The sequence below is a fragment of the Astatotilapia calliptera genome, chromosome 8, assembly GCF_964374335.1.
Source record: "Astatotilapia calliptera chromosome 8, fAstCal68.1, whole genome shotgun sequence".
NCBI classification, from domain to species: domain Eukaryota; kingdom Metazoa; phylum Chordata; class Actinopteri; order Cichliformes; family Cichlidae; genus Astatotilapia; species Astatotilapia calliptera.
Genome location: NC_137429.1, coordinates 20,077,729 through 20,103,819, shown reverse-complemented (window position 1 = coordinate 20,103,819; position 26,091 = coordinate 20,077,729). Strand labels below are relative to the sequence as shown.

Here is a 26,091-nt window from a genome sequence, read left to right as displayed (position 1 = left end):
TGTCCCAGTCAAGAGTAAACAGAAAGACTTCCAGAGTAAAGTGCTTAGCTTTATTTAGTTCTGCAAGCACTTTGGATCATCATCATCATCACACTTTTCTTGTGATTAGCACCAATGAAAATGTCCACGCATCGACGCACGCATGTAAAGAGAAGGAGACCTCTTCATAAAGTGCACGGGGTGCATGCATACACACACACATACACACAAATCCACACGTACACATCGATACTGCACAGAAAACCACAGTGGCTGGGCCATGGAAAGGCGGATGTGCTTATGATCTTGACAAATGGTACATGTCGAGGTGGGGATGAGCCCAGGATCCATAAACCTCCCCAGTGGGGTTGCAGCTGTATGCTGTTTTCATAATATGTCGTGTGCGATGGTACGACAACTGAAAGTTATCATGCCACATACATTTCAATCAATAAAAAAGTTGTTATTAATAATAATAATGATAAGAACTTTGTAATACCATAATATTTTCAGAGACAGTGAAAATCTCATACTGTTGCAACCCTATTCCCTACACATCATCACCTTACACCTGACCCCATGGTGTTATTGAGGCTTTCTGGGAGGCACCATCATGCCAGCAGTGTTGACACTGATAGGTGAGGGACAAAATGGTCAGGAGGCAAGGTCGGGCGAGGGCCGGAGGTCACGGTCATGTCGACCCTGGTCGTCCTCTGGTCTGCAGACTGCTGAAGTGCGCCTCCCTCAGGACTCTGTTGATGTAGTCATATGAGACACTTCTTCCGTCACCATGGAAACCGTGCGGCAAGGAGCTGGCAGAGACTTCGGGCTTTGGGCTGACGGGGTCCTGGGTCCTGCAGCTGTTTTGGCTGTGTATGCATGGTCTGGTGGTGGCCACTATTGCTCTCTCTGGACTGCTGATCCCATTGCTGCTGTCACTGCTGGAAGACTGCAAACACAGAACAGAGTTGGAGTCTGAACAGCAGCTTCACAGATGGATGCACAGCCTGTGAATAAAGACTGTCTAAGCTCTTTCTGACAGCGGCGCACTGTATGTGATCCCAAGACACGTGCTCTATCTGCAAAAATGCAGCAAGATTTACATTATAAGGTAAAAGACGTCAACTTTTATAGACAATCAGGAGCAAATCCACAATCTATGTATGTGTCTCACCTCTGAGTCCAAATCTGATACAAGCAACGAGGGACCCCCTCCTGACCTCTTGGCCTGAGGCCTCAGCTGTTGGTCTTCCTCGCTGTCGCAGCTATGGTGCCTTTTCCTGTACAAAACAGCGATGCAAGGAACAGAGAGATTGTGTGACAGAAATGATGCAGGGAGGGGGAGACAGATTGGGCGGAGGAAGCCAAGAGTATCAGAAAGAGAGTACATGACGAGGAACCAAAAATAGCAACACAGGCTGAAGCAGTTATATGAACAGGCATGTGGCACTGGTACTATGAGACCATACAGACTTACACAGCTTTACTGGGGTCTGTATGAAGCTATATTATATGACTAGAACTTGGATGCCTGAAAAATGTGACTTAGTCATAACATTGAATTACAATGACATAATAACTCAGTGTATTTTTCCATATGGTGATGATCCTATAATAAATAATTGTGAAATATTGTGAAAATGTATGTTCTCGTCTTTACCTGCTGTCAGTCAGCATTTCTCCAGTCTTATCGGATGCTTATTTTTGGCAAACAGAAAGGTTGACACTCCTTGTCAGCCGGGTTAAGATGTCTTATTTAAATGCTTTGGCAATGCTGCTCTCTCTCATCTCACTGGGAAGTCCAGGGTGTGTAAAACGAGCTATCTTCAGCCGGCTGAAGAAGCACCGGTAGCCACAGGAAAGCAAAAAATCTCCGCTCTGCCAGCGTCTCGGCGGGGCCACAAATTTAGCCGAACGAATAAAAGCTAACAAGCAAGTTGCTAGGTATTCTCGTTTACGCTGTGAAATCTCGAGGAGCCCCGGTCATGACAGCAAAGAAGCAAGCTAGCCCGCTAGCTGCTACCTGCTACCGTTTGAGTAGCCACTTATCTAGCTAACTTTAGCTGCACTAACCGAAAGTTCTTCCGCTTTCGTATGACGTCTACTTGCCAATAAGCGTGTTGAATTGTTCTCTTTAGTTTGCAACAGTCCGCTACGAGAAACCAGACCGGCAAGTTTACGATAAATCTGATTTTAATGTCTGCACTACAATACGTGATACTCCGAAGTCTTTTGGAAGACAATCGCGACTGCGAGCTTTCTTTTTTCTTTAACCCCGCCCCTCTGTTTACATGACGTAAATATAGCTTCCGGTGTGAACAAATAGAAGTGTCGGTTAAGGTATTTTCTCATTATTGTATCCTTCCCTATTGACCCATTTGCCTTATTTGTACTTTTAAGTGTTTTAAGTGTTTTTTTATTGTGTGTCGAACAAAAGTGCAAAAACGCGTTTGCTAACTATTCTTTAGAAAATATCATATAGCATTAAGCTAGCTTGTGAGTTTATATTTACTGTAATGTAATGTAGCTGCTATTAATGTGTGATAATGGTTTTCTCTTCTTCCAGTCTCCGCTATTTAGCTGCTGACAGAACTGGACTGACCTGATATAATTAGCCTACAATTAGTGCATAAGTATTTAGCTTTTATATTGAAGGGGTTTGACAAAAGAGTTAGAATAACTGTTCAGGAAGTACAGCCATTTTACACACAGTACCTCCCTTCAGAGAATCCAAAGTAGTCGGACCGTAATTGTAATTGTTTTGGCCAGGTGCAGTCACTCCCTTTTAATTTTAGTTTAGCTTACTTTGATCTCTTGGTGGCTTAATGTTTATCACAAAACACTAGAGTGGATCAGTCCTCCTATCTAACTCTCGGCAAGAAAGCAAAAACATTTACAAATACATTTCTCAAAATGTCAAACTTTTCCTTGCCACATGCATCCAAAGAGAGCAAGACATCCATGTAAAAGGAGTAAAAAGAATCAATTTATGTGATGGGGGGATAAAAGATGGGAAAAAACATTGTCTTGTCTGCAGGGTAATTCAAGTTAATGCAATGCATTTCTCCTGCAGATGAAGGTGATCCAGTACACTCCAGAGAAACTCCATACAGCTTTGGTCTCCAATTCTCAGTATTTAACTAAGGTTTATAGTAAGTACACAAAAGAAGAAAAGCGCCTTCTGGAGGAAGGATTCCACGCTGGGCAGCCGGGTTCCCTTTTCCAACTCCTCACCGTGCACTCTGACTCTGACTGGATCCTCGCTCACCCCGAGGAGCCCGAAGACTTTGAGGCCTTTTACAGAAAGCCTTATCGCAAGACCCCAAATGAAAGCCAGAGTACTATTTATATTCAAACCATAGGTGTGCATATCTGCATATCATGTACTCAGAATCTCTATTTCTCTCAGTTCTAGCGGAGTATGTGTTGTGAAATGTTTCTTACAGGATTCAGTAGCTTTCAGTTGATGCCCTTAGCAGTGGACATAGAGAGCATGAGAAGAAAAAATGAGAAAGAAAAAACTATAGTCAGTTAATTTTGGGCATTACAAATGGGTAAAGTATGTCTAGTGTGTGCAACAAAAGGGTGTGGTCTCCAAATTCAGCATGCCACTTGGTTGCTTAGGCTTAATTCTGCACTTTGTTTGTTGTAGGTTCTTTTGGAGAAGTTGCTGCCCAGACAGACCAGTATATGGAGTGGCTGCGAGATTACTGCCAAGCCTTCTTCTACGGGCTTTCTGTGAAGTTGCTTCCAGCAGTTGCAGTGTCTGAAACAAAGTGCTCTTTCAGGGTCAACAGTAACTCTTACAACCTTCAAATCCTTACTGGTAATGACTTAAAAATAAAAACAAAAAACGTACATTTAACATTTTTCCATATCAGTTAGTGACTTTGGACATTTTCCTTGCAGTGTCAATCTGGGTTGGTGCAATTTTCTTTGTCAGTACTGTTTTTCTCTTTAACTAAAGGCGATCTGCTACAATTTCTGAAGAAGAGGAAACCAAAAGATGCTTTTTGTATTGTTGGAATCACAATGATTGACCTCTACCCCAAAGATTCATGGAACTTTGTCTTTGGACAAGCTTCTCTGACAGAGGGTGAGGTTTCTAAAAGCAAAGCACTAGGTTATTCAAACACAAATCCGTCTTGATGCAATTTGTTCCATGAGCATTGGGGAGGAGATGCTTAGTTTTTTTGTGTGTGATGCAATGTGACTGAGTAGCCACTAGATAGTGCTAAAGTGAAATACATTAGAGGGGAGATAGCTTCCTGTTTCCTTTCCTCAAATTTTTCCTAAATGTGTACAGGAATGGGCGTTTTCAGTTTTGCCAGATATGATGACAACTTCTATAAGAGAAGTTATGCTGGAAGGCTGAAGAAGCATCTTCAGCCAAGGCAGAAGGATTATTCTGTGTTTGACGGCTATTACACTCCACCGATCACTAGCTCTCTGCTGCTTCGATCCTGCAAGGTTACTAAGAAACATCTCAGTTTACTTAATGTATTTAGTTATTGTTGGTTTGCCAGTGGTCATGATCTGCCCACTTGTATCAACATATCTTATCAAAGCACTTATTTCCATAGACCCTTGTAAACCTTCACTCTTGTGTCTGTTTTTAGTCTTCATTGTAACTTTAGTGTTTCTGCTCCAGACAATGACTCACGAGATCGGCCACATGTTTGGAATCTCACATTGCCAGTGGTTGAGCTGTGTCATGCAAGGCTCCAACCACCTCGATGAGTCTGATCGAAGGCCCTTGGACTTTTGTCCCATCTGCCTTCGCAAACTGCAGTTCGCAATCGGCTTCAATATAGCTGAAAGATACAAGGTAATGACACATTGATTGCTGAAGACAAGGAGATAATTACAATATTAATCCCTTTACTCTCTTTACTATTTGGTTATTGAATAAATACAGCACCAGCAAGACATTAATTGGAGTATTTTAACAAAGATATAGTCTTTGTATACTCTGTGCTGGAATAGTGAGAGTTCATCTGAGTACTTATTTGATGTGGGGTCATGGGTTAAAAATATTGATTATTTCAGATTTCTAGCTAAATCTATGCGCTGCACTGTGTCCTCAGCCTACCTGACATGCTTGAGTTCACAGTGGGCCTTTAAATCAGACTGAATTTTGACCCCAATGCGCTGAGCAAGTAGATAGTAAAAAACATATTTCACACAGGCTGCTTCACAGTGCCGGCTTGATTTTTAACTTGGCGTTTTTTTTCTCGTACTTTATTTTGTTTTCCACGTTTTGTGGAAATGTCATCACACTGCACTTATTTGTTGTTTATGAAGCATCTGGTAACAGTCACTGTCAAAGCAAGAATGCAAGAATCTCCCACACAGTATTGAAAATGCATATAAAAATAAAAAATGGAAAGATACACAGAAATACATCAAATAAAAATCATAAAAAATAAATATTTATTTTTAATATTTATAATATTTATATTTTGAATAATATAAAATAATATAATAAACATCAGTTAACCTTTTTTTTTTTTTTTTTTTTTACTGTTTATCAGGCCTTACTTCACTGGATGGACGAGGATCAGACTCAAACATCAGTGAAGGCATCAGCCAGTCATACCACACCTCACTTTACAAAACCCACCGAAGCCTTTAATGCATCCAAACTTTGGGTCTGCAGGTGTTTGGAAATACTGGAAAAGGATCAATAATAGTTCTTTTTTACTCTATTTGAGCACTTTATAAATTGCATTCATCCACTCAGTCATACAAGCACTTTTTACAATCCCAAAAATGTTTATTCTTCAGGTCTAACACTACTGGAGTAATAGAAAGCCGTACCTCCTCCGTCATTTGGTGTTTTGATGAAGGTACTTGAGAGTGCTTTCTTACACCCTCCATCCAATTTTTTTCTGTTCTTAACATTTGTGTTGCTGTTTGATTATCAAAGTAGATTTTATGTATCAAAAGTCTAAGTATTGGCTAGCCACTGTAAACGGTCTACTGAACTGTGCTGATTAAAGCCCAAAACCATATGTAATGGGCATCTTGCGTGGTTGAGTGGGTCATCTACTGATCAGAAGGTCAGTGGTTTATTTTTCAGCTCCTTCAATCTGAAAAATATTGCCCCCAGTGCAATGTGATGCTTAGAAAGCACTTAAAATCATAGACTAAAACACTAAACAACTCTATTTTACTTAATAACGTGATGGTAGCACTTTGGAAACCTGTGTTTGCACAATGTAAATTCAATTAAACATGTAGTATGTATATAAGATTTATCATATAATGTTAGCATTTATAGGTTTACAGGTTTTGGAAGACTAAGCCAGCAAATTTCTTTTCTGTCAGTGTATCTGTGCATTCTGGGATTAATTTGCATGTTTTCAAATAAATGTTGTGTTCAGTGAATGAACATGTTGTCAGTTTGTCTGCTGGGTTTTAGAGAATAAACCACATTCACCTGTCTGTTTCACAGTGTTGCTTTATTACGAACAAACACGTTTTTGATACAAAAATTGTTTGCGGGTTGACATCCCGTATTAAATAGCAGTGCACCGTTAACTAAGTGACAGTTTGATTTGATTGCAAGTAAAACACATATAATCAAATTGTCCTGAGCTTCAGGTATTTCCCATAACAAGTGTAACAAAGATCTGTGCAACTGATTGTTCTTGCTGCAACATTAGCATCACATTTTGTCTGGCTATTGTTACTGAACTGATCACTGAGGTAATTATTGAGCGTCAGTGTTAAAGTCTCCTGTCAAACTAAGACACCTCCCTTAACGCTTAATCACTCTGAGTGTACCCTTTGTCACTGCCATCCATTAAGTGCAAGACTAAATGAAGCTTCTTCAAAGATAATTTAAAGGTACTGACACTGTTAAAAACACTGTTTGGTATATCAGGTAATTAAGGCACAATTATTACTTAGATACTGTGGTCTAAAAATTTTTGAGATTGCTCTCAGAAACCAGACCTACAAAGGCAGATTTTAAGCACTTAGTAAGCGTCTTTCTCTTCAGTGTATTCATGCTGTTACAGTTTATCAGCATTAGCCTTTAACTACCGTTCTATGGCTTGAACCCTTTATTACTCTCATTTTACATCAGCTTAAAAGGTAAAACACCCTCTACATCACTTAGTGTCAAAGTCAGAGAAATCATTTGGATCTCTAGTTCTCCTCAGTTTGCTCTTCACTCTCCTCCTTGTGGGCTGCATTGCTTTCAGAGCGTCTTCTCCTCATACAGGAAAATCCTCTCTTAGCAGGCTTCACCAAACCCAGGAACAAAGCACTCAGAGCCATGCCAGCTGCACAAGAGTAGAAGGCTGATCCATAGTTATGGGTCATGTCCACCAGCATGCCTGAGGAGCAAAGGAGAATAGAGGTAGAAGTAAGAACTAAAAAGCCAGCTTGTCAAAAGGTCTATGTACTCATCTTAAACAAAGGCTGGAAGCAATTGCATTGTGTCTTGTCATGTTCTGCAGGGACTGAATCAAATATCCTGATCTAGATGATCCAGCCAAACTTTATACTTTTGGTTTGTGTGTATTTTGCAAGATTATGAGTTGTAACTACAAGTGTAAGATTCCCATAAATCCCATAAATGAACATGTGTGTTTTTCACTACTAAAATATATATTGTTTTAAGATATAGTATCATTTGTAGTAAAGTTGATCCTGGAGGTTATGTCCAGTAAATATGTCATTCCTCAGTACCTCCAAGTGGTGGTCCTGCCAGCCCAGCAAAGCTCTGGATGAAAACATAGACGCCAGCAGCTGAAGTCATCCTCTCTATGCCCACCACATCATCCTCAGCCAGCAGAGGAATGTGGGTGCACACCACAGTTCCCAGGAAGAACCCGTAGAGAGCACAGCACACAGCTAGGCCGTAAAACTCTGTGACCAAAGTAAATCCCACCAGCACCACAGTCAGTGTAATCACACAGGCTAAAAGCACCAAAAGCTTCTTCTTCCTAAACTGCCTCCGTGTGAGGATCCATCCAATAGAGAATCGGCCTAAGATTTCAGCCACGGCTATGGTGGAGAGCATGTAAGTCGCGTGGTCCTTTTCGACTCCTCGACTCTCACTCAGCTGGATGATGTAGAGCTGTGGAGCGAAAAAGCCCAGAGTGGCAAACAGTCCAAAGAGAGAATAGAAAATGAAGCTGCACTCTTTGAGGATGGAGAAGTCCAAGAGTTTGGAATTGTTTTCAGATAACTTTTTGTCAGCTGCATTGTTTAGTTCCTCTTTCATCGCTTGTTTTTCTGCATCTCTGCTTGTTTTTTCCTCTTTTTCAGATGTTTTTATTTCTCCCTTGCTTTCTTCCAGTTGTTCCCGTTCAATCTCCACCTTTGCTTCTTTGTGAGGTAAAGATGTCTCCTGTTGCTTGCCGCTGTCAGTGTCACTTAGAGACTGAACACCAGAGTCTGCAGTGCTCACAGAGCCTGTAGTTAGCTCGTTAGTCAAACTGCAGAAGGTATTTTGATCAGAGAATGCCTTGTTTGTCACAGAGACCCCTGAAGTTGTGCCCTCTGTACAGTCATTATGTTTGCTCAGATCTTTTAAGGTTAAGGTGTCAGCCTCTGGTTTCAGCGCCTCATTGGGTTTAATAATTATTGGCCGAAGCAATGCGCCACAGATGATGATGACGCTTTGCAAAGCTCCTAATACTGCCATGGTATTTCTCCAGCCAATATGGTCCCTTAATGCTGCAAAGGCTAAGAGGGAAGAAGAGGCATTCCATGAGTGTCCACAAACAAATCTGCATGAGTATTAAGTATGTAATGTTCAAGATCTGGCTTATGAAATGAAAATGTGATGTTGAAACTGTTGCAAACTGTAATCTTTTCTTGATATTATTTGGGAATATTAATCACGTTTTTTCTAACCCCTGTCACTCACACTTGTCTTTAAAGCATCTTTATAAAAAACATCCCACCTGGTGCCAAAGCAAACATTGACAGGGACTCTCCAGTAGAAGCGACAGCAGTGGCCAGAGATCGCCGATGGTTGAAATACTGAGAAAGGATGGTCACCGTGGGGAGGAAGGTCAGACAGTAACCCATGCCTGAACAGTTGAATAAATATGTACAAGAAATTCAAAGAATAACAGCATTGTGTGCAAAGTTTTTTGAAGTGGAAAAGTAGTGAAAAAGTGACTAAATGAATACCTGCAACTAATCCGTAGGTGATGTAGATTTGGTTTATGGAGCTGGTAAAGATGGTGGCGATGGTGCCAGAAGTAATAAGCAGTCCTCCAGTCATGACAACAAGTTGAAAGCCAAAGCGGTTGGTCATCATGGAAGCAAAAGGTGCTAAGTGGTACAGCGATTCTCATTATTTCAATGTTATTTTTGTACGCATGTAATGTTAAGTTTTTTAAAGCTGCAGCCACATAGCAACAACACATGTGCTTACCATTGAATGCCATGACAAACACACTAATGGAAACAATCCAGGAGACTCGACTGTTGGTCTCTCCAAACTCATCTATCAAGTTCTGGAGGAAGATGCCAAAGCTTTTGATGGTGCCATAGGTGAACACCTCCACCAAGAAAAATGCCACAGCCACCACCCATCCCCAGCCACCGTCGGGGACCTCCGAGTACACATTGGGCCCCAAGAAACCACTCAATCCCATGCCCTGGAAAGAAAAACAGCGGATTAGCATAACTGCAAAGTAATCAATTAAAAAAAAGTAATAATAATAATAAATCAAATGTGAGTACTTTGAATGGATGATCGAATTAAGACAAAAACACAAAGTAGGGTGGCAACAAATGCTGGACTGTTACTGTAGAGGCGCTCTGACGCGTCAACACGAGCGGAACGAGAATGCGCCCATAGCCGCAGGACACTGGCCGGGACTCGCTGTAAGTAATTACAGATCAAACCCACAATTCCGTTTCGCTCACACAAACCGGCAGGAATACTTTAATGACGCATTCGGGGAAAATTCATCTTAAACTGGAAATTGCTCTCGTTCGGCAGCCTGAGCGGTAAATGTAAGGAGAAGCGAGTTGCCTTTTTTTTTCTTCTAGCAATAAACGATCCAGCATCAGGGGGCGCACGCGCTGCTGTGGTGCTGTAGGTACCTGCCGCACAAAAGCCAGCTTCAGCTCTGTGAGGACTGAGTCACAGCTTTTTGAAGTGTTCCTCTTCTGATCACAGACAGTCTGAGTAAGAGGTGGTAAGCCTGATCCTTGTCAAATTACTCAAATCAGCTGACTTGATAACTGGCTGGTGTTTCCAGTAGAAGTTCATATAGTGTTACACCCTCTTTTATATCGGTCTTTCTTTAGCTGCTTGCCTTTTAAATAAAGTCTCTCTGTACATTCTTACGGACATCTGTTTAATGTACAAACACTGGCAGTGCTGCAACAAAAGATGGTCAGGAGGGGGAAAGGCAACAGCCGCTGAAGTTCAGTCTCTCCATTCTCCCTGATCAATTATTAATGAAGCTGAGCAAATATGTTTTTATTTTTGTAAGAACGGGAGAAAAAAGTGAAGCAATAATGACAGATTAAATCCTAAATCCTTAAATGTACCACCAGGTGATATAGAAATACAGCTCCTTTGTGAAATTATGTGCAGGAATTATACATTTTCCATGCATCTGAGTATTTTTTATGGGATTCCCAGGTCTCCCAATCTACCTGTGTTTGGATTTATAATCTCCAGCGTGGTTTGTTTGACCTCATAACTCTCCAGAGCTGCAAACCTGTTGTGTAAGTATCCCCCTCCTACCAGATTTTGTAAAATTTCTGAACCTAGCCTTCATAAGCTGTGCTGGTATGTTAAGCATAGTGTAAATCCTGTTTTTGATATACAGGCTTCTCATATTACATGTCATATATTGTTGAAAAACAAACAAACAAACAACTATGGCATTCTGTACACCTGCTGTAAATTTTCAGTTAAATGGTAAATGGCCAGTTACTATTACTAGTCCCTAAGGACCCCAAAGCGCTTTACACATCCAGTCATCCACCCATTCACACACACATTCACACACTGGTGATGTGTGTAGCCACAGCCGCCCTGGGGCGCACTGACCGAGGCGAGGCTGCCGGAAACTGGCGCCACCGGGCCCTCTGACCACCACCAGTAGGCAACGGGTGAAGTGTCTTGCCCAAGGACACAACGACCGAGACTGTCCACGCTGGGGCTCGAACCGGCAAGGCGAACTCCCAACTCTTGAGCCACACAATTACTCTGTATTCTTTTCTGTAAAACATGTAAATATCAGTGAATGACCAGAATGATAAAAGTCTGTCATCATGCATATTCTTTATTATTACATGCAAAAGCAAACACACACAAGCACATCAATGGATCACATTTTGACTGTTGTTGCCATGATGCCAGGTCTCTCTTGAAAATTAGATTTTTAATCTCAATGAGATTTTTTACCTGGATAAATAAAGGACTAATAAAATAAAATAAAAACATTTTAACATATATTTTGTGACACTTACTAAGCTGTTCAGTGAATCTTCCATTAACATTTTAATTTTATACATATGCTTACACATCCCTTTATTAGATAAACTGCTTGTTAACTCAAGCAGTAGAACATGTGATTGGCTGTTAACTCAGCCAATCACATAGCAGAAATTCAGTGTATTTAGGATTGTAGACATGGTCACTGAGCATCAGAATGGAGAAGAAAGTTGATTTAACTGACTTTGATCCTGGCATGGTTGTTAGTGCCAGATGGCCTGGTCTGCAGGGATTTTCCCACACAATCATCTCTGGGCTTTACAGAGGTCAGATTAGATTGGCCAGACTGCTTTGAGCTGATAGGAAGGCAGCAATAACGTAACCACTTGTTAGAGCCAAGGTATGCAAATAAACATCTATGGATGAACAGCACATCAAACCTTGAAGCAGATGGGCTAAAGCAGCAGAAGACCACACTGGGTGTCACTCATGTCCAAACTGGACAATAGAAGATTGGAAAAATTTTGCCAGGTCAGATAAGTCTTGATTCACATGGTAGAGTTAGAATTTGCATAAACAACATAAAAGATTGGTGGTGGTTGTACTGTAATGGTGTGGGGGATAGTTTTTGGTTTTTGGTCTTGTGTACCTAATAAAATAGCTGGTGAGTCACCCTCAACCAGTTGTGGCAGATGGATTGCCCTCCCTGAGCTTGGTTCTGCCAGAGATTTCTTCCTGTTAAAAGGGAGTTTTTCCTTCCCACTGTCTGACTGTTCGGATTTTCTCTCTGTTATTCTTGTAATAATATACATTATATATATATTGTAGGGTAAACTACAATATAAAACCTCTCAAGGGGGCTGTTTTTGTGATTTGGTGATATATAAATAAAACTGATTTTAATAAACTGTTTTTTAAAGGTCAACATTTAACTAATTTACTAACAAATTAACTAATGTTTAATCAGTACGCACAAATGGTTCGGCTCTTTAAAAGTATCATTTCATAACCTAAGTGATCCGTTTCTTAAATATTATCAAATGCATCAAGGAAAGTAGTCACAAGACGAAACTAATCCCGAAGGATATAATAGACATGTTTAAGGCGTTGAAAAATACTAACTGACAACCACAGACTGCAGCTTGTTTTGTTTTTTTTCTTTTGGGGTTTTTTCAGGCGTTTGAAATTTTTCTACCTTTATCGTCTTTGTGTGGATCCAAATTAATAGAGAAATATGATATATATGTGCTTTAAAATTAAATAACATAAAATAGAACGGTTTAATTACAGCCGGAAATTGACCACTGAACAATATTTAGCTGTAAAGAAATAACTTTAAATTAAGAGCCAGAGACGCGGGTGGTAATGTTAACCTTTGGGTGCCCCACCCCAACGGTCCGTTCTCGTGCGACTGACGCAATCCGGTCCGTCTGCGGGGGCGCGTGATACCCTTGGGCAATAACGTCTAAATAAGTGCTCACAAATAGTTTGTAAGTATTTGTGCGTCGCGTGTTGGCCGGATAATTATTTGAAGTAGCTAATTAAAAGCGAACGTATTCGTTTGTAATGACATGGCTGTAATAAGTCGGAGTGAGCTGTCTCACCTGTAAGAAGCTACTTTCAGAGGGTCCTGTCTTCGCTCGTTGCTATAGTCCCGTAAGTGGCGCGCGAGCGACGTCTTTCTAACTTAAGCTAACTTATGGTGCACATATTTCCACAGGCGTTTTTTTTCTCTCACAAGGACACACACGTGTACACAGACACCCACACTGACATATATTACATATATGTAAGCACGTGTACAAGCATGCTGTATCAGATAAAAGCTGACATTCATGAACGAGAACGGGGTGGGGGGTGGAAGAAGGGGTTAAAGAGATCTGTTTGCAGCCAGTTCTTCATAGTACACCGGCAAACTAAACACACATACACACACAAAGTTCTTTAACTTGGGGTGTTGTTTGAGCGGTGCTCTGAGTTAATAGCTGGCCAGAGAGAGAGAGACAGACTGGGAGTTTGTGCCCAACCTCAGGCTTGAATATTTGAAAAACGTTTTGTCAAATCAGAAAAGTACAGATTTGTTGTTTGTTTGTTTTTTAAATCCCTAAACTTTGTTTGGTTAAAAAGTGATGACTGCCATTTACCTGAATTAAGGATTGCACTTTTTAGGGTATCCTTCTACAGTTACATTGTCCATTCATACATAATGTAATACTTGTTTTTTTCTTAAGGATTCTTTAAAAAACAAATACTGTCCAAGGAACTAACTCTGCTGCTCTATGCCAAAAGATTTTACTCACTGACATCTGACCCAGTGGGCTTACTGACGACTCTTTTGATGCACCTATAAAATTTCAGCTTTTTTGTTGATTAATTCTTAACCACAAATGCTGACACCATCTTAAAACTGTTAGGAACTAGACAAACATCACACGTGCTGGTGTGATGAAGCAGAAAGTTGAGCACGGGTCGTGATCAGAGGCTAACTGATTTGCCCTCAACAAACTAGGCTGCTTTGATAAAAAGTGGGTTGCAACAGGAACACTACCTGCATGATTAGAGAGATCGCGTCTCTTATTACAGGATATGTAACAGGTTTTGAAATGATTTAAGGTAATTTGGATCGACTGATCTCTTTATTCTGTGTAAGCTTACTCTGCAAAATCTTGAAATGTAGTTAGTAATTTTCCATAGAAGCTTAAACATAGCGGCATCTTGGTCCATGCTAGTTTATAATACTCTGATCCTAGACTGCACAACAGTCACAAACACTCAGATTTAAAACTAGTAGCACTGGTCAATGCCTGATAGTTAATAAAGCTGTATTATTGATGTGCTGTGTTGATACACAGGGATGTCTAGCATTTTCACCATTCTGTAGCATCAAGTCTTCTTTTAACAACAGCTCATAATCTGAGGAGACCAGCTGCTGGACATTTGAGAGAGAAATATGGTCACATTGTACTGGGTCGTTTTTGTCACATTTTTCCTGTCATGGTGTGCCAGATGTTTTCAGCTGGTGAAAGGTCTTCACTTCAGCACCTGATCTCTTCTCCTATGAAGTCATGCTGCTGTAATCGTTGCAGTGCGTGGTTTATCTTCATCGTGCTCAAATATACAAAGACTTCACTGAAAAAAATGTCATCTGGATGTTGCTCTAAAACTTGTATATACCCTTCAGCAGTGATGCTGCTTTTTAAAGTGTGTAAGCTGACAATTCCATAAGAACTGATGCATCCATGTACCATCAGAGTTGCAGGTTTTTGAACCAAGCACTGATAACAAGCCAGATAGTCCTTTGTTTGATGTCCATGTCTTCCAAAAAAAATTTCAAATTTTGATTTGTCTGACCAAAGAACAGTTTTTCACTTTGCCTGAGTCCATTTTAATTTCACTTTTGCCCAGAGCAGACAGCAGCGTTTCTGGATCATGTGCAAACACTGGTTCTACTTTGTACAGTAGAGCTTTAACCTGCATATGCAGATTTTAATGCACTTCCTCCTGAGGCTGTCACGATTTGGCAGTGTGGTGGGAAGTATGTGGACCAAAATGTAGGACTCTTGATAGAAAATAAGCTCCAGAGGCAGGTTTATTATGGAACTATTACATCAAAAGCTGAGCTAATAATCAACAACCGATAATCACTAGTGGACGTGGAACAAGGACAACACACTACCAAGTGGGAAAGAAATGACAAGAAACAAGGGGACATTCAGACGACGACAAAGAAGAGGAAACAGGTGGGAGCATAGTTGGGACCAATCACGGAAACAAGACTTGGGAAAGTAAAGCCGAAAGCTAAACACCTGGGACAAAGTTTACCAAAATAAAACAGGAAGTAACTAAAACGGGAGAACACTGAACGCAGAAAAGGAGACTTCTCTGTGTTAGGTGTCAGGAAATGCAGAGGGAGACATAACAAAAAGGAAGAGAACGTAAACAAACTAAAACCAAGAACTAAACTACAGCCTAAGGATAAAAACAAAGCAGCACACCATTGATATCTACAATCCATGGATAAAAAAATTAGAACTAATAACTCAGAATACTAAACAATATAAATCTTAGTCCATAACTGAAAATGCTGAGTGAAAAGATCCACGACCATGACGGAGGAGCTATCACGAGCATATTGATTTTCAGTCTTGTTCCTTCCTTTTCAGTTTCTGTGTTGCTGCCATACAATTCAAAGTGAACAAACAGTCTTTGTGAAATATTTCTATGTTTTCTTTGCTCTATTTTTTCTATTGTGATTAGAATATGGGCTTTTAGATTTGTAGATCATTGCTTTCTGTTTTTATTATTACAAAGCATCCCTTTTTGGGGAATTAAGGTTATAATTGCAAGTAATCTTTTGCAGGTTTTGATTCAAAATGGCGGAGGGCACACCCCAGCTTCCTCCTGCTGCAATGCTGCTATTCGGGCTGCTGCTCCACACAGTGTCCCAGCATGGACCCACAGCTGATAAACCCAAAGAAAAACCCAATTTCATCATCATACTGGCAGATGACATTGGCTGGGGTGATCTGGATGCTAATCAGCTCGAAGAGAGGGCAAACAACACACCTTACCTCAACCTGATGGCCCTGCAAGGACTACGGTACAGAATTTGATTCAGATCTATGAACCTTTTCTTATTTTATATTCATTATGTATCAGACGGATGTTTCTACCCTTGGGTGTTTTTGATGTCAGTATTTCAATACTATTATCTGAGGCACAGTACACCAGCATATACTGTATAGTTCAGTACTAGTAAACTCAGTGATGGAGAATACTGCTGCTTTGACAGTCATTAAGGCTAAAAAGGCTTGGTGTTCACAGGGTACTGTATCAAAGAATATTAATGGAAGGTGGACTGGAGGGGACAATTCAATTAAGTAAGCGCTTTGGCAACAGTGGGATGGAAAAATGCTCTTTTAACAGGAAGAAACTTCTAGCAGAGCTAGGCTCATGGAGGGGCAGCCATCTGTCACGGCCGGTTGGGTTTGAGGTGAGCAACACAGGATGAAGGCATGCTCTGGAACTGAGCTAGAGATTAATAATAAGTAATTATTATTAACCACACTACCACAATTAGTTAATAATTAGTGTCACAGGAAAAGATGTACAAGCAACAGGGATGGTTCCAACCTCCAGAGCATTACAAGGAGTGGAGTGAAGATTTTGTCAGTGCATCAAGAGGTAGCACACATTGCTGTCTTCTGAAAAAGAGCTGTGACCTTTGCATTTCTAATTAAGTCTAATCTTATCTGAGCTCAGGGGAAAAGTAAGCGGACTGTTGTTCAGTGGCCCAAAATTCTCTTTTTAGACAAAAGTCAATATTGTGTTTAGAAATCGAGGACCTGCACTCTAGAGGAACACCAGAGAGATTAAGAATACAAGTCCGGTGGGAGTCTGTGATTTTGAGTGCCATACTATCTTCTCATATTGGTGGCGGATGGTTCAGTGTGTTTGATGAAATCCACAATCAGCTTAGTCATTTTTGAGCCCTCCATCTATTGACATTCTTTATGGAGATGCTGATTTCCTTTTCCAACAAGGCATAGCACATGGCAACTGTGATGGACCAAGTTGAAAAAGCAGGAGGACTCAAAGGAATGAATAGAAAATAGGGTTTCCATTTATTTAACCCCAAAAATCATATTTACAAAAATACCAAATGTTGAGCTCATAAAAGAGATCAAAGAAACAAATCGAAGCTGAGGCAAAGACTGCAAATTTAACAAACCAAGCAACTGCCCAAACAAACATAACTGACCTAACAGGAAATGACACACAAGGGTATATATAATGGCTGATCAGACCACTATGACACACGAGGGGTAACTAGACAAAACACAATTATAAACCACAAAAATGATGCAGTACTGCGTGGTTTGTTTATAAACTAAACACCAAAGAAGAAAATCAAAACCACTGAACCCTAAACTCAAATATCTAATCAAATACAAAAGCTTTTTTTAAATTAAAGAAAATACACATTCTCCCCTTCAGCAGGAAGTGGTGGTGCGGTCCAATTATCGCTCTTTGTATTTAGTGGTTTCAAACCATGTCCACCCCCTTTTGTCCGGCAACTCCCAGGGATGATGGCAGGTAAGTAGTTAGTCAGAAGTCAAACAAAATAATGAACTGGTATGAATACATAACCTAAATGTGCGCGCTTGCAAATGGAACAAATGTATCCAAACCAATCAATAAACTTATTGGAAACTAAAATGTGTTATTGTGTTCAAATGAAGAAATGAAAATACACAAGCGTTACCGACTTTAGAGTGTGGCCATGGATTTGGCCGTCACAGCAGCAATGCCAAAACTACTACCAAATAAATTGTTGACCATGTTATTACTGTTTGATTAGCAAGCCAGTTTGCTTGACCTGAAGTCCATAGAGAAAATATATGGGATATTATGTTAGAGGAAGACTTTGAGGCAGGAAGTTAAGTTACAAGTGGAGCCTTTATTTGTGAGTCCTTTTAAAGACAAAGTTCTCACACAGACCATGGGAAAAGGAACAAAAGTGGAAGCACAACAACAAGAAAGCATGACAGAAGGCATCAGGCAACACCGGAACAAACAGAAATCCAGAAAACGTGAAACACAGGACATAAAAGCATCTTGATCATGTATTTACACAGATAACACAGAGCAGAACACACAAGGAAACGGTTCATAACAAGAGGAGTCAGTATGAGAGATGCATACAGTCACAAAGCCATGCAGGATAGCTAGAACTAGACACTAAAAAGAACTCTCCATTGTAAACCTGCCAACAACCAAAAGTCAGATAATATTGAGACAAGAAGACTCCTGCACATTAACCAAGATGAAAGAGACAATGAAAGTTATGAAGCACAGATACATAAACAAAACAGGGAACACAGTCTGGGAAATAGAATAATAAAATCAGAAGTCAGTGATTTTGCAAGAAAATTTCACTAAAATGACAGTGAAATAAAGAAAAAGTGAAGCTTGATGTGGTTAGAATAATAATGAAAACTAAACAGAAACTTAAAAAATTCAAGAATAACACAAAACCACAAGATGGTATGACGATAAAATATTTTTATGTTTTTAATTCTCTAGAATGACCGACTTCCACTCCCCAGCCTCGACATGCTCTCCGTCCCGTGCTGCTATCCTGACAGGTCGTTATGGCCTAAGAAACGGGGTGACTCACAACTTCGGGGTGAAGTCTCTAGCTGGCCTGCCTCTGTCTGAAGTTACCTTACCCCAGCTACTACACAAGGCAGGATATCACACTGCCATGATTGGGAAATGGCATCTTGGACACAATGGACTATACAGTCCAACTAACAGAGGTATGTGGGACATTTAAGCAAAGTGTCTGTCAACTTCATGTAGTGGAAAAAATAGCAGTTAGTTTTAGATAAGAACTATTTAAGTGCAAAATATAAGCATAATAATATAATATAATAAAATAATATAATGATATATTACACTGTGTCATTATTCATTTAACAAAAACTGAGCCAAAATGTGGAAGCAGTGTTTAAAAAATAAGTGTAGTCCATGGTTTAATAGCTTATAGAATCACCTTTAGCAGCAATAATTTTAAATATTCATTTTCTGTGTGACTTTGTCCCCCATGTTGTCTTCCCTCGCTTTCAAAGGTTGCTGAGGTTTATGCACAGCTCTTTTAATGCCCCAACATAGTATTTTAGTCAGGTTGAGGTCTGGAATTTGACTGGGCCATTATAACATCTTGATTTTGTCTTTGTCAGTCATTCTGATGTGGATATGCTGCTACATGTGGGATCACTGTAATGTGTTGGACAAGCTGTCAGACAGATGGCCTCACATTTCACTCTGCAATACTTTGGTACATCAATGCAGAAGTCTTTGTTCACATTTAACATCACAAAACTAAACCATTCTACCTTTAAAACCTTTGAAACGACACACACTGTGCTTTCTTTTACCATGACAGTATATTAGACTTTTGCTTTTGTCACTTCAATATGTAAACCTTTGATACACAATTTGATACGCAATTTTATTTAAATGTACTGATAAGGTTTCAAAAACTCTGTTCTAAATCACAGTAAATTGTATGTTTCAACTGGAAACCACAAGCTATTCTATACTTTGAGAATTTATAGAAGTATAAGAGTGTATAGTCAGCTGCTAAGAGCTGCTAAGAGTTAGCAAAACGGCAGCAGTACAGCCAGAAGAAATGCTGAAAAAATTAATGTGCAGGAATTTATCTAGCAGTTGAGCATTCGATACTTTTTGTGTGTTTCACATAAAACAGTGATCAGTGGGTTAATGTAGACAGTTTTCCTGTTGCACAATGCTGTATCTTTCCACTTAAGTTTTGTTGTTTGGTATCTGTGAAACATTTCCCAACCTCACTGCAGGGAGCAGACTGCACAGGGTCACTAATCACGTCCTCCAACCAGCTGTGTCTAGTGAGACAACATATTTGCACCTGACAACACACAGGACAGACTTACAACTGCCCCTGTCCCATCCCCTTCCCTGCACCACAACCACAAAAGTTTCACATCAGCATCTTTAAAGCACTGACTAGCCTTGTGCTCAGGCAGGTATAAACAGGTAGTGCAGGGAAAAATACCTGACTACTCTAGTTACCATAAGGACATGTGTAGAGAGTTGAGAGATAAGACCTTTTTTATGGTAAGGTGATAACATGCTGATACTTTGATCAATATTTGCAATATTTTCTATATCTCTTGTGCAGGTTTTGACTACTACTTAGGTATTCCCTTCAGTAATGACATGGGATGTACTGATATCCCAGGATATAACCTGCCCCAGTGCCTCCCCTGTGACTCACATGGACCACAAGTGATCAGGTGTAGTACTGTGACAGTGTCACACAATAATGAAAGTATAGGTTGCACAGTGACTAGCAATACTTTGCAAGTAGCTATTTATTTATTAGAAGTATTTTTTTTTTTACTATACTATAACAACCATGAATGGATGCCAGTTCTTTCTTCCAAGGCCTCACCAAGCGAAATGTAGTTTTATTACAATCTATTGCTTTTGTGCTCTAGATTGAAGAGGAACATACATGGAGGTTGTTATTCCAGAATCGGCCTTCCTCTGATTGAAAATAGCACTATTGTGGAGCAGCCGCTTGACCTGTGGACACTAACAGAGCAATACAAGTCTGCTGCACTCCGGATTATACACAATGCAAGGTACAATGAGGTTGCACTAATTTACACAGACCTTACACCTTCCTAGTACTGGGTTGAACCCAGTACAGAACTGTATGAGCTAAAAACATATTTGCACCTCCTGAGTTACCTGTGTTAAGTTTAGAAAGGTTACTGTAGTGCAAATATGCTGTAAAAAAATGTACATTAAAGCAGCACAGCGTTTCCTGAGCCTTATTTTGCAACCATGTGTCAGAGCCAAAAATGCCCTAGTTCCCTACAGCCAGGTATGTTACATCTTTCTTTAGACAATATGCGTGTGTGTGAAAGTTAAGAAGTGAAATCTGATGTGATTTAGAGTTTCACGCATTACTTCCACAACAATAGAAACTGTTGTCTGTTACTATGTCTGTGCATATGATTCTCTTTGAATGATTCCACGTGAGGCTTTTATCATCGGCTTGATCTGAACAGTGTTTCAAAATGCTGCTTTATTGCCTGAGGATATGCATGTACTGTGGATCCTCTGTCGACACATGGTGGGGGGGTGAAACCAGGTAGCTCTTGCAGACATCTGTAGTTGATTGCCTTGGATGACAAAAGGAGAAACTGCTGCAGTCTACACAGTTGTCTATGTTTATCGTAATGAAAGAACATTACCACAATGTTTTAGTATGGCTCTGTGGTGTGCATTATGACTTCTGAACCATTCCTGATGGAAATTGTTAATAACAGAATATAGCCTGCTAACAGAGCAGTAGAGTATATATTTTTGAAATATGCTATATTAAATTTACAAACATAACAAAAAACATGCCTTTATGTTACATGACTGCATCATTTGAACGAGTGTAGCTGTGATTGTAAGTAATGAGCTGTAAAGACATAGAAGGGTTTTTTTGTTTGTTTGTTTTTTATCAGTGAAGCTCTTTTAAGTTGATAATGCTGTGTTTTGGATGGAAAATTTTAATTGCAAGCACAGAACTGCTTGTTTTTTGACAGACATGGTTTTGTTTCAGATTAAGCATGAGTAAAAATGGGTAATTCTGATGTAGAAGCTGGTTTGGAGCTTTTGAATGAAGCACAATACAGCACAATAGCATGGCAGATATCCTGAGGCATCATCAGCAGGAAATACACCGCTGATGGCTGCTCTCCAAGTACCCCATAACTGTGTTTGTCCAGGATTACTGTTATGTTGCTGTGACAAGTGTCTGAAATAGTATTTGGCAGTCAGTGAATGAAGAGTTTGTCAGGTCATTTACCTTTAATACAAATCTGCTTGTAAGCCAATAGTTTATTTTTTCAATGCAGCATCCGCCAGCCTTATTTTTTTGACACAGTTTCCTTTTATTAATTGTATTTTCAGTGAGCGAGGACAACCTTATCTGCTCTACATAGCACTTGCTCATATGCACGTCCCCTTGGCCCCTCCACTATCTCCAGATGCCCCTACCACTGATAATCACCCAAATAGTGGAGTGTATGCTGCCAGTCTGCGAGAGCTGGATAGTCTGGTTGGGGCAATAAAGAATGCTTCTGAGGCCACAGACAGAGACAATACACTCATCTGGTTCACTGGTTGGTCACCTGGATTCATGTCTGATATTCTGACAAAGCCTGTAATACTGTCTTGAATGTCTTGCCTTGTGTGCACACTCTTTACAGGTGACAACGGTCCATGGGAACAGAAATGCCAGTATGCAGGAAGCGTAGGGCCCTTCAGAGGCAAATGGCAGACCAGCAAAGGTAAATAAAATAAGCTTCCTGAGCAGTATAACGTCCACTTTATTGCTTTGCATCATCATATTTACATTTTTTTCTGCCTGTGTACTAGGTGGCGGTTCAGCTAAGCAGACTACGTGGGAGGGTGGTCACAGAGTGCCTACAGTGGCTTATTGGCCTGGAAGGATTCCTGCAAATACCACCAGCTCGTCCCTGCTCAGGTGCACCACTTTAGTAGCGTGCACAGGCTAGTTTATATCATTTAAATAGGTATACAGTATGCATACAATATATTTGTGAATATAAATGAGCAATTTTATAGATCCTATAAAATATATGACTACCCTACACGGTCATAAAGCCAAAGAGTACAGAAGAACCTTGTTTACTGACTCACCCAACAGTCTTTTACCAGCCATTAAAAACAGTGCTTACTCACTCCTTATCTCTTTGTGCAGTGGTATGGACATCTTCCCAACTGTTCTGTCTCTGGCGGGGGTAACACTCCCTTCTGACAGACGTTATGATGGCATTGATGCCACAAATATCCTCCTACATGGTGAACAGTTGGGCCATGAGGTGAAAAAAAAATTCACTTTGAATTTATATTTAGCTGTATACACTTGCTGGCCACTTTGCTACGTACACCTGTTCAGCAGTTGTTAGTGCCAGTCAGGCTGGTCTGAGTATTTAAGAAACAGCTGATCTGCTGGGATTTTCCTGCACAACCATCTCTAGGGTTTGCAAAGAATGGTCCAGGAAAAGGAGATAATATCCAGTGAGCGACAGTTCTTTGGTCAACACTGCTTTGTCGATGACATAGGTCAAAGAAGAATGACCAGCTGATGGGAAGATAACAGTAACTCAAATAACCACTCATTACAACCGGGGTTATCAGAAGAGCATCTCTAAATGCGGGGTCAGAATTTGGCTTGAATAGAATAAAAGCATTGAACGATCCTGGCTTGTGTCCATGGTTCAGTCTGCTGCTGGTAGTGTAATAGTGTGAGGGATGCTTTCTTATATTCTCTGAGAACTAATTGAGTACCAGTCGTTTAAATGCCAAAACCTGAGTATTGTTGCTAACTATATCCATGCTTTTATGACCACATGTACCCATGTTCTGATAGCTCATTCAAGTAGGATAAAATGCCATGTCGCAAACCTCACAATCTCTTACACCTTTTGGATGTGGTGAAACAAGCAGTTTGCATCATGGGCATGCAGATGACAAATCTGGGCCACTATTTGACACTATCGTGTCGACGTGGACCAAAATCTCTGAGAGTTTTGACAACTTATTGAATGCTTTGATTATTTATACCGTGAAGATTTAGGGCAGTTCTGAATCCCAAAGAGGGTTTAGCCTGGTATTAGCAAGTTGTATTACCAAGTGGCCTGCGAGTGTACTTTTCACAGTGATGTTGTATTTTTGAGTTGCCTGCAGACATCAATCCTTCTTTTCTGTAGTTTCTCTTCCACCCTAACAGTGGTGCTGCAGGGAGGTTTGGTGACCTTCAGACAGTTCGCAGTGGGAGACACAAAGCTTTCTACATCACAGGTACTGGTCAAATGGAGGGCACGCGTGCCCACCATCCACAATCCATTACACTACAGTCGGGCATGATGTCATGTTATTAAAACAGCTTGAGAAACAAACTTCTCTAATGCTGATGACGTGTTTATTCACATATGTTTGCAGTGCTGCTTGTTATGCCCTACCACTGTGGTGGATGGTTTACATAATGTCATCATGGTGGTACCAGACTGGTGACCCTGCTCTGCAGACAGATGTTTAAAAGAGAAAAACAACCCTAAAGGCTACATTGTAGCAGATTCATTCTCATCCTGAAGCATCATCTTGCAAAAATCTTTGCATTTATTTAAATAATTCTAAACCCTGAACTAAAGTAGTAACTCAGCAGCGTTTCAGAACACTCTTCAATTTAATGTAGGCGAAAAGGGGCTTATGGGGAATGCATGTATTCCTGTTTCTTTATAGGTGCAGCAGAAGCATGCGGTGGAGAAACAGGAAAGCAGCAGGTCCACGATCCTCCACTAATATTTGATCTTGAGCGTGATGAGGCTGAGGAAACACCTTTGGATGTCAAGACAACTGAATACCAGGTGGTAGCGGAGAGGATCGCTCGGAGGAGGGAGAAGCTATTATGGGACATCGCCACTGACAAGTCAGTGTCCATCGCAGATTACAGGACAGACGAGTCAGCAGCACCGTGCTGTGACCTGACACAGACTGTTTGTCGTTGCCCCAGGCTGGGTTGAGGGTGGGATTCACATGTAAACACTCACACAAGAGGCTGATAAGACAGGCTCACAGCTGGAGAAACAAGTCTCACTCTTTAAAAAAATGTGATTAGCACTTTGTTTGTAGAAGAAGCCATTAGTGAAGGGGTTCAATGGCCAGAGGCTACAGGACATGTACAAACAAGATGAGAGGGCAAAGAGAAGTAGGTGGATGAACTTTGGCCTGTTAGTAAAACAGTGGCTGGAGTAATTCTCAGTAATTTTAGAAAAATAACACATCTTATATCAGATCATAAGACATACTAAATTTAGTGGATAGGATTGGGCTTAGGGCAGAGACTTTTGTTGCGACAATCAAATTTTGGAGACCAAACATCTGAAAATAGATCCTTATTGTTATCTTGTTGAATATTTGATGGCTTTTATTATAATATTCAAACATTTATAATATAATTACAAATAAAAAACAAACAAAACAAAACTTGTTGCAGAGGTCAAATCATTTCTAAGATTTAATGAGTCTCTGGTGTAAATGTCCAGTATTGAACAGCTCAATGCAGCTCACAGGTGCCCTAACAGCGCCACCTTCTGGCAAGTCATATTACTATGTTACTTATTACAACAGTACTATAAAGAAATGTTATATACACATTATACACTGTAAAAACCCATTAACATATATTTTACGAATGTTAAGTCTATGTGTTGATGTGTAACACATTACACAAAAAGGATACTTAATGCATTAATGTAAAAATAACTTGACGTATATGTTAACATATTCAGAATTATTAAGTAAATAACACGTTTTTTAGGCTTGCACTGAAAACAATGGACCTGTAGCTTTGTCGTGTACAGCTCGTCCCAGGATTTGCATTTAGCTGTCGACTGCTGCACCTACAGAGCAAAATATTTCATCAGGTTACATTTGTGACTCTGCAGGATTTTTCAGTCTCGTGTATTGCTACCATAATTAGTATCACAGCTGCATCGGCAAGTCATATGATACTTATGGCATGTATCGTGATTTAAATAGTGTATTGTATAATATCTATGTATAATTTCTTTCTGAGTGAACTACTGCTTGTCTCTCCTGAGGTATCATACATTTTTATGACCACTGATTGAAATGTTCTGGAGCCCCATACACAGGAATGGCCCTGATAAATGTCCTAAGACTTAACATTGCACTTGGCTTGTTAAGAAGTAAAATCTTAGGTGAGTTTTAAGCATACCTCCCAGGGACCAGTCACACTAGGGAAAACAGCGGTCGGAGACTGCTGTGCGGAAAAAAAAAATTATGCCTGTATGCAATTAACTTGCAGTGGTATTGCCTTTGAAATGGTCTCTTCAAAGACAGATCATTTTGAAGCAATGCTCAGCTGCTGTCTTTAAACCAACTTTGGTGCGTCAATTTGGCAATAAAACTGGGATAAAACGGTAATAAGACGAAGTCAGTCTGCTATAAATTTTTGATTAAACAGGGTTAAGTTGGCACTTAAGCGCTGTATGCAATAATACCCTAATTGAAATCTGTTGCCGTCT

The 26,091-nt window shown here is 40.2% G+C and overlaps 4 protein-coding genes across 14 annotated transcripts; 2 read left to right on the top strand and 2 right to left on the bottom strand.

Moving 5' to 3' along the window:
* Positions 1–36: 36 nt before the first annotated feature.
* Positions 37–2,268, bottom strand: LOC113028581 (protein VCF1). The gene is made up of 3 exons (XM_026178984.2): positions 1,640–2,268; positions 1,154–1,259; positions 37–928 (listed from the first exon to the last, which is right to left on the bottom strand). The coding sequence occupies exons 1-3, from the start codon at positions 1,654–1,656 to the stop codon at positions 671–673; spliced, it is 381 nt and encodes a 126-aa protein (XP_026034769.1). The 5' UTR covers positions 1,657–2,268; the 3' UTR covers positions 37–670.
* amz2 (archaelysin family metallopeptidase 2) lies at positions 2,237–6,430 on the top strand. Of its 2 annotated transcripts, XM_026178974.2 has the most exons (7): positions 2,237–2,319; positions 3,053–3,341; positions 3,632–3,805; positions 3,947–4,075; positions 4,286–4,449; positions 4,631–4,807; positions 5,514–6,430. In XM_026178974.2, the coding sequence occupies exons 2-7, from the start codon at positions 3,053–3,055 to the stop codon at positions 5,667–5,669; spliced, it is 1,089 nt and encodes a 362-aa protein (XP_026034759.1). In that variant the 5' UTR covers positions 2,237–2,319; the 3' UTR covers positions 5,670–6,430. The 2 variants fall into 2 exon arrangements, with proteins under 2 accessions (XP_026034759.1, XP_026034760.1); XM_026178975.2 differs by lacking the exon at positions 2,237–2,319 and having other exon boundaries at positions 2,920–3,131.
* Positions 6,425–13,149, bottom strand: LOC113028563 (monocarboxylate transporter 7). 4 transcript variants are annotated; one of them, XM_080305572.1, is made up of 7 exons: positions 13,012–13,149; positions 11,021–11,191; positions 9,383–9,608; positions 9,136–9,279; positions 8,904–9,032; positions 7,681–8,682; positions 6,425–7,325 (listed from the first exon to the last, which is right to left on the bottom strand). In XM_080305572.1, the coding sequence occupies exons 3-7, from the start codon at positions 9,603–9,605 to the stop codon at positions 7,135–7,137; spliced, it is 1,689 nt and encodes a 562-aa protein (XP_080161698.1). In that variant the 5' UTR covers positions 9,606–9,608; positions 11,021–11,191; positions 13,012–13,149; the 3' UTR covers positions 6,425–7,134. The 4 variants fall into 4 exon arrangements, with proteins under 4 accessions (XP_080161698.1, XP_026034738.2, XP_026034739.2 ...); XM_026178953.2 differs by lacking the exon at positions 11,021–11,191; XM_026178954.2 differs by lacking the exons at positions 11,021–11,191; positions 13,012–13,149 and adding an exon at positions 10,060–10,200.
* arsg (arylsulfatase G) lies at positions 9,786–25,027 on the top strand. 7 transcript variants are annotated; one of them, XM_026178959.2, is made up of 12 exons: positions 9,786–9,837; positions 10,607–10,692; positions 15,768–16,007; positions 18,494–18,729; positions 20,133–20,247; positions 20,452–20,598; positions 21,926–22,137; positions 22,225–22,305; positions 22,394–22,502; positions 22,740–22,860; positions 23,752–23,842; positions 24,284–25,027. In XM_026178959.2, the coding sequence occupies exons 3-12, from the start codon at positions 15,781–15,783 to the stop codon at positions 24,562–24,564; spliced, it is 1,620 nt and encodes a 539-aa protein (XP_026034744.1). In that variant the 5' UTR covers positions 9,786–9,837; positions 10,607–10,692; positions 15,768–15,780; the 3' UTR covers positions 24,565–25,027. The 7 variants fall into 7 exon arrangements, with proteins under 7 accessions (XP_026034744.1, XP_026034741.1, XP_026034740.1 ...); XM_026178956.2 differs by lacking the exon at positions 9,786–9,837 and adding an exon at positions 10,120–10,154; XM_026178955.2 differs by lacking the exon at positions 9,786–9,837 and adding an exon at positions 10,486–10,518.
* The last annotated feature ends 1,064 nt before the right edge of the window (positions 25,028–26,091 follow it).

Coding starts and splice junctions, on each gene's coding strand:
- LOC113028581 (XM_026178984.2), bottom strand. Junction 929..1,153: donor TATCAGATTTGGACTCAGAG/GTGAGACACATA, acceptor CTGTGTTTGCAG/TCTTCCAGCAGTGACAGCAG.
- amz2 (XM_026178974.2), top strand. CDS start 3,053: ATGAAGGTGATCCAGTACACTCCAGAGAAACTCCATACAGCTTTGGTC. Junction 3,342..3,631: donor TATTTATATTCAAACCATAG/GTGTGCATATCT, acceptor TGTTTGTTGTAG/GTTCTTTTGGAGAAGTTGCT. Junction 3,806..3,946: donor CAACCTTCAAATCCTTACTG/GTAATGACTTAA, acceptor CTTTAACTAAAG/GCGATCTGCTACAATTTCTG.
- LOC113028563 (XM_080305572.1), bottom strand. CDS start 9,605: ATGGGATTGAGTGGTTTCTTGGGGCCCAATGTGTACTCGGAGGTCCCC. Junction 9,280..9,382: donor GTTTGTCATGGCATTCAATG/GTAAGCACATGT, acceptor TGTACCACTTAG/CACCTTTTGCTTCCATGATG. Junction 8,683..8,903: donor AATGTTTGCTTTGGCACCAG/GTGGGATGTTTT, acceptor CTTCCCTCTTAG/CCTTTGCAGCATTAAGGGAC.
- arsg (XM_026178959.2), top strand. CDS start 15,781: ATGGCGGAGGGCACACCCCAGCTTCCTCCTGCTGCAATGCTGCTATTC. Junction 20,248..20,451: donor CATGGACCACAAGTGATCAG/GTGTAGTACTGT, acceptor TTTGTGCTCTAG/ATTGAAGAGGAACATACATG. Junction 23,843..24,283: donor CAAAGCTTTCTACATCACAG/GTACTGGTCAAA, acceptor GTTTCTTTATAG/GTGCAGCAGAAGCATGCGGT.